The 12,798-nt window shown below is 44.0% G+C and overlaps 1 protein-coding gene across 1 annotated transcript in view; it reads right to left on the reverse strand.

The window, feature by feature from the left end:
• The window catches only part of LOC311228416 (intersectin-2-like), a 166,108-nt gene that overhangs the window by 69,018 nt on the left and 84,292 nt on the right, over positions 1-12,798 (reverse strand). Inside the window, 2 exon segments of the mRNA XM_084314323.1 lie at positions 416-479; positions 4,471-4,613. Of these exon segments, the coding sequence (XP_084170449.1) occupies positions 416-479; positions 4,471-4,613 (207 nt within the window).

The following is a 12,798-nucleotide window of genomic DNA, read 5'->3' on the forward strand; positions in this document are numbered from 1 at the left end:
CCTCTTTGCTTTTGGAAAGAATGATTTATTAGTTTATTCGATCAATTAGTCGACTATTTGACTAGTCGAGGTCAGCCCTACACTGTACATATTAATACTACAACTCTGTACATACATCTGATTAGCAATATTACTCAGTAGTACACTAATTTATATATTTCATACCAAGTTTTACCAGTAAAGTTTTTCCACCCCTCCCTCCCTCCCTCCCTCCCTCCCTCACTCACTCACTCACTCACTCACTCACTCACTCACTCCATCCCTCCCTCCCTCCCTCCCTCACTCACTCACTCACTCACCCACTCACTCACTCACCCACTCACTCACCCACTCACTCACTAATTCACTCCCTCCCTCCCTCCCTCCCTCCCTCCCTCCCTCCCTCCCTCCCTCCCTCACTCCCTCACTCCCTCACCAGATGGTGGCTAGCTGGGTCTGGGTCAGGTATGAGGCAGTCAGTGCGTTCCTGACTTGCGGTCCTGTGAAGATCGAATGCAAGCATAGTGGTTAACATGAGAGGCTATGGAGGAAGACCATGTGTGCACTTTAATGTGTGTGTGTGTGTGTGTGTGTGTGTGTGTGTGTGTGTGTGTGTGTGTGTGTGTGTGTGTGTGTGTGTGTGTGTGTGTGTGTGTGTTTGATTTGATTTTTTATTTGTCTCGAACATAGAAACATAAAACAAGTTTAAAAAAAACAAATAGTCAAAGAAGTGTTCGAGAAGGGACAGGGGGAAGTAAAAAAATATATATAAATAAAAAACGTATCAACCCCTGCCCCTTCCTTACAATATTTACATTATAATACAAATAAAAATAATATAACAAATAATGAAAAACCAAATAAAAATACAGTTTTTTATATATACAAATGTGTGTATGTATGTGTGTATATGTGTGTGTGTGTGTGTGTGTTCAAGTTCAAGTTCAAGTTCAAGTTCTTTAATAGTTGTCATACAGAAGTACAGAATACTTTCATACAAAATGCTTCTTACTGTTACGCTCCAGAGACTGTGCTAGACAAGATAGTATCAAATAACATAATAACATAATATAGCATGAATTTAGAAGAAGAAAATGAGGTCACAGTGTTCGGTATAGACATATGTACAATGTTCTGAGTTACCATATAATATACAATACACAATACTATGCAGTGTACTAATGTACAGTACTATCTAGTGCAAAGCAGAAATGGGATGAGGTACAATTTTAGGTACAATTTACAGTAAGGTGTACGAGTTGTAGTGCAATCCTTCATCCATAAATATAAAGTGTGGGGAGTGGGTGCTACAGTGTGTTTGTTTAAAGTGGGTGTGTGCTATAAAGTGTGTGGAGTGGGTGCTACAGTGTGTTTGTTTAAAGTGAGTGTGTGCGTGTGGATGTGTGTGCTATGTGCGTTTGGTGGTTGTTGTTGTGTAGTGTTCATTCATTGTTCGTTTAGCAGCCTGATGGCCTGGGGATAGAAGCTACTTCTGAGTCTTTCTGTGCTCGCCTTGAGACTCCGGTATCGCTTGCCTGACCGCAGCAGTTCAAAGAGGCAGTTGTTCGGGTGACTGGAGTCTTTAATGATTCTCTTAGCCTTGCCCTTGCAACGCTTGTAGTAAATGTTCTGGAGGGTGGGGAGCCCCCCTCCAATTGTGCGTTCGGCTGAACGTGTCACTCTTTGTAGTCTGCTTCGGTCTTGTGCAGTGCTATTCCCAAACCAGGAGGTGATGTTGCCGGTCAAGATGCTCTCTATTGTACATGAGTAGAAGTTCTTAAGGATCTTCTGGCTGACTTGGAACTTCCTTAGGCGCCTGAGGAAGTAGAGGCGTTGTCGTGCCTTCTTCACCACACTGTTAATGTGTGTGGTCCATGTCAAGTCCTCGGATATGTAGGCTCCGAGGTACTTGAAGCTGTTGACTCTCTCAACCGGTGCCCCGTCGATGCTGAGGGGGCTGTAGTCCTTGACCCCCGACCTCCTGAAGTCCACAATCATCTCCTTTGTTTTGCTGACGTTCAGGGAGAGGCTGTTTTCCTGGCACCATCCCGCCAGGACCTTGACCTCTTCCAGGTAGGCCCTCTCGTCGTTGGCAGAGATCAGGCCCACCACCACTGTGTCGTCAGCAAATTTGACGATTGTATTGCTACTCCGCTGAGCCACACAGTCGTGTGTGTACAGGGAGTAGAGGAGGGGACTCAGAACACAGCCCTGGGGGGCCCCTATGTTGAGGGTGATGGATGAGGAGGTGCAGTTGCCTGCTCTCACCACCTGGGGTCTGCCAGTCAGGAAGTCCAAGACCCACTGGCAGAGGTCATAGCCCAAGCCCAGGTCCCTGAGCTTGGCTATGAGTATGGAGGGGACTATGGTATTGAATGCCGAGCTGTAGTCGATGAATAGCATTCTCACATAGTTCCCCTGCCTCTTGTCCAGGTGTGATGCTGCTGTGTGCAGCACATGGGATATGGCGTCCTCCGTGGACCTGTTGGGGCGGTATGCAAATTGCAGGGGGTCCATGTTGATGGGGAGGGAGGAGCAGATGTAGCCCTTTACTAGCTTCTCAAAGCACTTCATGGCTATGGAGGTGAGAGCTACAGGGCGGTAGTCGTTGAGGCAAGCAGGCTTGGATTTTTTGGGTACAGGGATAATAGTGGACTTCTTCAGGCAGGTGGGGATGACAGCCTGTTCTAAGGACAGGTTAAATATGTCAGTGAATACTGGGGCCAGTTGGTCGGCACAGACTTTTAGGACGCGGCCGGGGATGCCGTCCGGACCTGCTGCCTTCCTGATATTCACTTTTTTAAAGGTCCGCCTCACCTCATGCTCTGTTACCCTGAACACTGCGCCTCCATCAGCAGCCGACCCCCCCCCCCCCATTGCCGAGGCTTGTGAGCTGGTGTTGTTATTACCAGCATCAAACCTCGCATAGAAGGTATTGAGGTCGTTTGCTAAGGAGATGTCACTGTTCAGTTTGAGGGAGGCGCCTTTGTAGTCTGTCATCGTTTTGAGCCCCTGCCACATAGCTCTAGAGTCAGCTTGTTCAAACTGGAGTTCAATTTTATCCCTGTAGCGCCGTTTGGCCTCTGACACTGTCCTCCTTACGTTGTGTCGCGCCACCTTGTGGTCATTCATGTTGCCTGCCACTAGGCCGTCATTGTATGCTTTGGTGCGCTCTCTCAGAGCTTCACGGACGGATTTGTCTACCCAGGGTTTTTGATTTGGGTAAACTTTCATTTTGGTAGTGGGGATTGTTTCTTTCACCCTAGTACAAACATAGTCCAGCACTGTCTCCGTGTAGACATTAATGTTATCTGTGTCGCGGAACACATTCCAGTCTGTGTAGTGAAACACTGACCGGATCGTCTCTTCTGACGTCAGATCCCATTTCTGCACCTCTCGCGAGACTACGGGAGTACTTTTAATTCTCTGTTTGTACTTTGGTGAAAGAAAAATTTACGCGTGATCTGATTTACCAAAGCCACTATCAGAATGAGCCTTGTAGCCACCTTTAAATTGCGTGTAACAGTGATCTAGGATGTTACCGCCTCTGGTGTTGCAAGTCACATGCTGATAGAAGTCAGGCAATACCTTTCTCAGATTGGCGCTATTGAAATCTCCCAGTACTAAAATGGCGGCGTTAACGTTAGCCACTTGTATTCTATTTACCTCGTCGTGTAGTCTGGAGAGCGCAACCTTGTTGCTGGCTTGCGGTGGAATATACACTCCGATCAGGACGATCGCCGTTAACTCCCTCGGGAGGAAGAAAGGACGACACTTGATGGTTATATATTCCAGTTCTGGGGAGCAGTGGTTGGATAATTCCTTCACGTTCGTTGGGTCGCTCCAATTTTTGTTAAACATGAAGGCAATACCTCCTCCACGTTGTTTACCGGACTCTGATGACCGATCCTTGCGATGGATAAAGAAGTGATCCGCTGGTTGAATTGCGTGATCTGGAACCTCCGGTGTGAGCCATGTTTCGGTGAAGCAGAGGACATTGCAGTCCCTAACGTCTCTTTGATATTGAATCCTTGCTCGGATGTCATCCAGTTTATTGTCTATTGATTGTACATTGGCTAGCAATATACTGGGCAGTGGTGTACGGTGGCGTCTGGATCTCAGCCTGTTACGGATCCCAGCCCTCTTTCCTCGTCGTCTTTTCCTGGGCTCTGGGAACAAAGGATCTGGTCCTAATCTCCGGAGAATTTCTTCAGGCCATTGATGCGGTTCGGAAAGCTGATCCAGCGAGTAATCCAGTTGGTAAGTTTCCCGTAATCCAATGTCTATGAGTGACTGACGGTCATATACATTAAATGCACCAACAGTTGGTACGCACAAAACTCTAAAAACTATAAATATTAACAAAAGTAAACACAGTCTCGACGGAGCGAACAGAGAGGCAGCCGGTCGGAGCGGCGCCATCATGTGTGTGTGTGTGTGTGTGTGTGTGTGTGTGTGTGTGTGTGTGTGTGTGTGTGTGTGTGTGTGTACCTGACAGGTAGCCACTCATCAGCTGGTCCAGTGTGTTGAACTGCTGACGGTACTTGAGCCGGGAGGCCTGCGGGACCGCCCAATCACACGAGCCCGTCTTAGGAGAGGTACTGGCCAATGACGTGGTAGAAGAGGAGTTAGAACTACGGAAACAAAGAGATATAGATAGATAGATAAATAGGTAGGTAGGTAGGTAGGTAGGTAGGTAGGTAGGTAGATAGATAGATAGATAGATAGATAGATAGATAGATAGATAGATAGATAGATAGATAGATAGATAGATAGATAGATAGATAGATAGATAGATAGATAGATAGATAGATAGATAGATAGATAGATAGATAGATAGATAGATAGATAGATAGATAGATAGATAGATAGATAGATAGATAGATAGATAGATAGATAGATAGATAGATAGATAGATAGATAGATAGATAGATAGATAGATAGATAGATAGATAGATATATAGATAGATAGATAGGTAGATAGATAGATAGATAGATAGATAGATAGATAGATAGATAGATAGATAGATAGATAGATAGATAGATAGATAGATAGATAGATAGATAGATAGATAGATAGATAGATAGATAGATAGATAGAGAGAGAGAGAGAGAGAGAGAGAGAGAGAGATAGAGAGATAGATAGATAGAGAGATAGATAGATAGATAGATAGATAGATAGATAGATAGATAGATAGATAGATAGATAGATAAAAAAGAGAGACAGGGACATTAAAATCAGGGTTCCCACAGACATTGCAAAATTAAATTCAAGGACTTTCAAGTACGTTCCTAAGCACTATTTTTCATTTTAAAAGGGCATTTAAAAGGATACAATTCACTTTTAAATGCTGTTTTTTATAGAAAAAAAACTATTTCCGACAATTAGTTACACTTTAAATAAAGAAATAACATTTCTTGATTCAGAAATGTTTTATCATGGATGAACAAAACTTTCAATGCGAATGGTTGATTTGAATTTCAAGGACTTTTTAAGCACCTTGTTAAAAATGGGCTGTTTTCAAGGAATTCCAGGCCTTGACTTTTTTATTTTTAAAATCAAGCACTTCAAGGTCCTTGTGCGAACCCTGCACCATGTATACCGTCCTTTACTAATACCTCAAGGCTCCCCCTGTTGTTCTGTTTTGTCTAAACAAACTAGCCGCGGGGAAGCGGCCGCATGACACGTTGTTTCATCGCGGAGGAATATCTTTGTGTGTGTGTGTGTGTGAGAGTCATTACTGATGGGTGTGTGAGGTCAGAACCGTGAGAGAAACTAGAGGCTTCTGGGAGACAATGGGAGGGTGTGGGACGAGTTCTCTCTTGCTCTGTGTGTGTGTGTGTGTGTGTGTGTGTGTGTGTGTGTGTGTGTGTGTGTGTGTGTGTGTGTGTGTGTGTGTGTGTGTGTGTGTGTGTGTGTGTGTGTGTGTGTGTGTGTGTGTGTGTGTGTGTGTGCATGCGTCTGTTAGTGTGTGGGTGTATGTGTGTCTCAAGTGGTGTTGTGTGTGTGTGTATGTATGTATGTGTGTGTGTGTATAGAAACAATATAGGTCGATAGAAACAATAACAAGTGAGTAGTATGAATGTTCCTTGAGGTACCTCTTCTTGGACAAAGAATGACTATCCCGACATCTGTCAAGACTCTCTGCTCAGGCCCTGTGGCGGACAACGCTCTCTGTATTTACTGACTAACACCCAGTTGAATCTTAACTAATTTGTGAATACAAATTTGTTTTCAAACTGAAGACTTAAACAGGTTTAAAAAAAATAATATATATATATATATATAATAATACATATATATATTTTGCACTCTTTATGTATAGCATTGTAGCCTACAAAACGAGAAATAACGTTTAGTTATTGGCATACAAATGTAATATTATTTTTATACGAATAATCGTTTCATTAAACAGTAGATCAATCGACTATCAGAATAGCCGTTAGTTGTGTGCGTCTATATGAATGTGTGTGTATCAGTGTCTCCGGTGACCGCGGCTGGCTGTGACACCTAATATGAAAATCCTCCATGAACCTTGAACACAATATCACCTCCCAACGACAAGGAACAGAGCGTCTCCAGAACATCAGTCGATGGGAACAGTCCACGGCTGATAGAATGTCACAGCAGCCACACCCGCCAGCTCAGCGTTGATAGGGGTGGTAGCAAGATGGCCTGGCACACCGGGGGCCTGTATTGATACCATCACTGACTGGCACAATGCACTGTGTTCCTGGGATCTCTTTGAGACACAGCTACATATCGCTGTGGGTTATTGGATGTAGTACTATTGTATAAACTTACACTAGTACACTGTTAACAGATGGAACAGATGGTATGGAAGACTAAATGAAAAGGAAATGCCTTATTGTTACTTTAAAAAAATTATTTTTCTCTAACATTCTTTCGGTCTATATGGGGGATAATAGCAGTGTTACTCTAAGGCCCAATCCAGCCTTTGTGGCAAAGAATATCCGGAGCTCTTATCGCTCTGGGCCATTGTGCTAAGGGCTTGCCACCCTCCCCCTCACACACAGGTGAGATGGGAAAGAGCCTTCACCTATTGTGTCCTATTCGTGCGCTTGCGACCTCAGGGCTACCAGCCAACTGTTTGTTTGTCACGGTGGCCCTAACAAAGGTAAGGTGCTGTCAAAACAACGCCTGTCGCATTGGTTGTGCGAGGGCATCGCCCTTTGTTACACCTTCGCTGGTCAGGTATCAAGAGCGCATTCCACTTGTGGTGTGGCAGCCTCTTCTGCCCTGCTTAGAGGGGTCTCGGTGGAGGACATCTGCGCTGCGGCTGCGGTGGTCCTCCCCGGGTCCTTTTGTCAGGTTCTATCTGATGGACAGGACTGAGAGCTCTGTCTCTCACGCGGTCCTTAGAGACGGGACCTCATCGTCATCCCGCTGTTATTCTAAATAGCTGGGATGTGTGACATAGATTTTGGTTTTACGCACGGTTTACTCACATGTTGTGCGTTTTAGGGAGCTGAGCCCTGTTATGCACAGTGTCAGTGTTCTATCCTTATGTTCCTCATTAAGATGAGTGTGGGGCTAGGACCCTCCCGGCTTTCGGTGGTCTTGAGGGGACCTCAGGCGGAGCAAGACGCGAAGCCAGTATGAAATATAACGAAGGTTATTCTATAACCATAGTTATATGATTACTGGCAAAGCGTCTTGCTTTTTCATCCCTGAGGACTACAGGGTGAGCATGGCCACTTCACCTGGTTATATACTACCGGAAGTGGCCGTGGCTAGGTAGATGTAAGGTGCATGAAAAGTTATTTCAGCGTGCGCAATAGGCGCGTGCATAGTCCAACTCAGCCCTGCTGGTCTCTGACAAGAACAAGTTACAGGTTGAAAAAGCCCTCAGCTCGGAACTCGGCAAAATCTGCATATGGCTCACTGATAACAAACTATCATTACACATGGGCAAAACAGAGTCCATTCTCTTCGGTTCAAATAACAAACTCAGCAAGACCGACGGCTTCTCAGTTACAGTGGGTGACAATATTGTCACAAGGAAACATGAAATGGACCTGTCTCAAAACCCTGCCCTCTTTTCTTGATCCTCCAATCACAGCTGTCGCTTACCTCTGACTTCTGAAAGTTTGTACGAGGAAGTCAGAGGTAAGCGACAGCTGTGATTGGAGGATCAAGAAAAGGGGCAGGGTTTGAGACAGGTCTATTACCTACCTGGGTTCCATCCTAGAGGCTAATCTTTCCTGTGACAAAATGTCATCCAATGTAATAAAAAAAAGTCAACCAACGAACTCGATTCTTGTACCGGATCTCCTCTCTGGTAAACAAGAATACCCTGAAGACTCTGGCAGGAGCACTCATTCAAGGGTACTACGACTATGCTTGCACCTCATGGTACCAAAGCACCTCAAAGGCGCTAAAAACTAAATTACAAACATCTCAAAACAAACTGGTCAGACTATTGCTTGACCTTACTCCTAGAACCCACCTCACCCCTGCCCACTTTGACAACCTAGGATGGCTTAGAGTAGACGACAGAGTACAGCAACTTGCAATGGGCCTGGTCTACAAGATACACTACACGACCAAGGTACGCATGTACATGTCAAAATACTTCCCAAAGGTCAGTGAATACCACGATCACAACACCAGAGGGAGCTCCACAAATCATGTTAAACCCAGATTCGGCTCAAACAAGGGACTAAACACGTTTTGCAATTATGCCACATCAATGTGGAATGCCCTACCCAAAGCTGTAAAGGAATGTGAATCACTACCCACTTTCAAAACCACTCTCAAAGAACACCTACGGGATACTGCAATTCGAAACTGGCCCCTGTAAATGTCCTAACCCAACCCCCTCCAATGTACAGTAAATGACCAAGTATGGTTTTGTCAATATTCCAATGTACAGTTTTGCTTGTACAGTTGTACAGCCCCCCCCCCGCCCCCACCCACCAAACCCCACCCCACCTACCCAACCTCCTCCAATGTACAGTTTTTACGTCAAATGTATATACTCTCTTTTCTGGACTATTTTTGTATCACAAACAGTACTGTATTTGCAAATCTGGTACGTCATAAATGTATAGATGTAGCAGTACTGTCTATCTGTATGTCATGTATGTCATATGTCCTGATGAATTGAAAATGGGGGACCCTGATGTGAACAAGACGAAAGTCTTTCTCTGGTCTGCATCCCCTTAACAATTGTGTGTATTGAGCTGTACTGTATTATAGGCAAAGCAAGACGCTTTGTCAGTAATCACATAACTAGGGTTATAGAGTAACCTTCGTTACGCTGCTGGCCAGTATAACTTACTACCGTAGTGTCTTTATACTTGTATCACTGTACATATTAATACTACAACTCTGTACATACGACTGATGTGTACAGAGAGAGAGGTGGTGGAACTGCCTGGTGTCAGGACAATAGTCTCTCCCTGAACACAGACAAAACCAAGAGATGATTATTGACCCAGGGAGAAAGAGAAAGAGTGAAAGAGTGTATGTACAGTACACACCACTGTACATATGTGAGACAAAGGAGGACAGGGTGAAAACCAACATAGGCGAAGGACCTCACCTGGCCTCACAATGCACAACAGAACATAAAAGAAAACCCAGGAGCGACTGTAGGCCACTTCCACAGGCGGGCCATCAGTCTTGTGAACCGCTCCCTCAACAATCCCCCCTCCCCCACATCACTGACTGACTGAACTGTGAACGCTACACACACTCTGACTGCTGCTGTGACGTCACTGTCACCTCCACAGCCATTATTTGATGCAATATTTACAACAATTCATACTGCACTTTATATGCTTATACCACTACACTGTGAACTGAATGTGCATTTTTCTACTTTATTTATCTTTTTTAAGATTCTTTATTTTACTTTATTTTATTCAACATTCAACTTATTCTTAATATTTTAATTCTAGTTTAAGTCTATATTCTGTCATTCTCTGTGAAGGGGGGACTAGCAAAGTAAGAATTTCATTGTACGGTGTAGGGCTGTCCCCGACTAAGGATTTGGATAGTCGACTTTGATTGGCCGAAATTAGAAAATAAAAAAAGTATAATTATTATATATATATTTTTTATCATTCCATTTAGGCTGTGGGGGTGCTTAATGTCTGAAGGAGTCGACGAAAGGCTTCTTGTCCTCTGCAAAAGCATGCAATTGGTCCACTGATGGATACATCTTGATATTTGTCTAGTCCAGGGGTTCCCAAATTATAATTTTTTTGAGTCAGGCCACTGAACTTAGAAGCAGGCCAGGCCAGTGTTTCTAGTTGCAGCAGCGCAATAGTTAGATAACCTAGGTGGGAAACAACCAGGAGATCACTGCAACTCACACAAGTTGGAGAACTATCTCTCTCTCTCTCTCTCTTGCTCTCACACACACAAAGGGAGCCGCATGTGATTGGTGGAGGCGGGACCCTTACAAAAAACTGTTGTTGCTAATCATTGACACATGCTAGCCTGTAATAATCCCCCCCAGAAAAATCTACTTTGCATTTGATATATTGCAAATATATGCCATCACACACACTGGCATTTAAAGGGTTAGAATTATAAAATGAATATGTGGTGTTATGATCAGGGCTGAAGTTGAATAAAAGATTGTATTATTTTCAATCTGACATTACAAAAAAACAGAAAATCCATCAAAATCAGTGTTGTTGCTAATCATACATATTGTAACTGAGGGGTACAATTCCCTGACTGTATTGATAAGTATGGTATCATTAAACCACTACCGCTTGATGTACTTTAACTTCTGGCCATACAGTACACGATATCTAAGTATGATGAACACTTTCCCACATATGAAATCAGGTCCACACAAATATAACAGTCGAAGGTTTAATATAGCAAAAGGTATATACAACATTCACTTAATTACATTTATGATTTGAATGCACTTGTAAGGCAAATGAGTATTCGTAGGCAAATCAACACTGAATGTCCAATCTCTGGTTACGCAGGAAGCAAGTATACAACCTGGTTCTTTAGGGAACTATAGCGATGGTACTTAAGGATTATAGCGGGATACTAAAGGGGTCCTGCTGGTTGTAAGTCAGTAGGGGGGGGGGGGGTGTTTGGAGAGCCGTCAGCTGCATCCCATCTGGCCAACGATTCCTGGGGAGAATTCAGGTACAGAACACAGTGCCCGCAGGATCTTGATCCACAGATGAATACACTTGGGCCCTCTTGTAGACGGTAGCTGTAGGCTGTAGGTCCACAACGAAGGAGAAGCGAGGCGGCCTCGGTCTGGGTTGAGCGCCGTCTCACCTGGGCTCCTCTCGGGGGTAATTCCAACACTCACCGGCGTTGGCTGTTATCCGCTCCACAAATCAAAGCACCCAAAGCAAATAGATATTCCATGCCGTATAGGCTCAGCAGTCGTCCGGGTAGGTAATCCAATGTGCAGGTCCCCCTCGGTCCTCGTCTAGAACTCCTCGGATGCAAGCACCACACGTGGTCTGCCCAGCCTGGTTAAGCTTCTAGATAACACGAGGAGGCGATGGGGGTGCTACTCACTTTAGAACTCGATACCGCACGATGCACCATACATAATAGACTATTATTAACTTAATAGAAATACGTCCCACTCGACGGTACAGTGCCAAACTATGACAATTCAGCTATGAATTTACACGAGGTCTCAATGCCTATTCTGGGGCCAAATAGGCCATACTGCACCACACGTGGGTCGTGGGTGAGGCTTCACGTCTGTTACTAGGTTGGAGGGTAAAGGACTAATGGACTAAAAGAAAGTTCTACTTTACTTGCGCCATATTTATATGCACGGTGAACAAATAGTACCATTCGTATTTCGGTAGCCGTATTCCTACGCGGAACCGGGGCTAGTTGGGACATGTTCGTCGGCACTATTGAACTTGACTCAAGGGGCCTGTCTGCTGGCGCCAGGTTCTTGTCCAATGAGAGAATGAACTATTATGGGCTGTAGTAGACTAAAGGGATATTCAGTGTATATGTACAAAGAATATACAAGGGATATCAAACGATATACAAATACTATTAAATATATATCCATAAATAAATATATATATTCGGTTTAATCTGATCCTTCACAACACATATGCTAGCCTGTTTTTTAACAATAATTTCTGGCATTTAAAGGGTACAAATAAAAAAATGCCTGCATCAGAATGCAGGAAATGAAGTCTTTGTAACAAGAAATGTCCTGGTGGGGGACCCCCAGACCCCCTGCTTAAACAGTGGACTGACTGTGGCTATATTTTGCACTATATTTCCTGGCCTGAATGATTTCCCCAGTCCAGCCCTGGTTAAAAGCCTCCAATGCTTATTAGTGTGTGTGCGTTTGAACGTGTGCATGTTTCAACCATACATTTCCATTATTTTTTTATTTATTAAAAATAAAATATAAAAAAAAAAAAAAATTGTACCTCCTATAATAGTGGGGGTCGCGGCTCTCTGACACCGTTATTTGGGGGTCACGGCCTGAAAAGTTTGGGAACCCCTCTAGTCTAGTGTGTTCATTAGACGGGTGAAATCCTCTTTCAGTGCCTCTGTGCCTGTTTTCTTAGGCAGTTAGCCTCTGGTATGCGTGCCATTAGCGTTAGCCACGCTTCTAGGCCTCTTTGCTTTTGGAAAGAATGATAATTTTTTTTAAACATTTAATAAAAAAAAGAATTATAATAATTTTTTATTTTTATTTTTTTTGCATTCGACTAAGAGGTTGGCAGTCGACTACGGCTCCTTTCGATCGATTAGTCGACTATTCGACTAATAGGGGTCAGCCCTAGTACGGTGTAACTGTCTGTTTAACTGTGACAATGACA

The sequence above is a fragment of the Notolepis coatsorum genome (genome assembly GCF_963971535.1).
Source record: "Notolepis coatsorum genome assembly, chromosome: 5".
In the NCBI taxonomy this organism is placed as follows: domain Eukaryota; kingdom Metazoa; phylum Chordata; class Actinopteri; order Aulopiformes; family Paralepididae; genus Notolepis; species Notolepis coatsorum.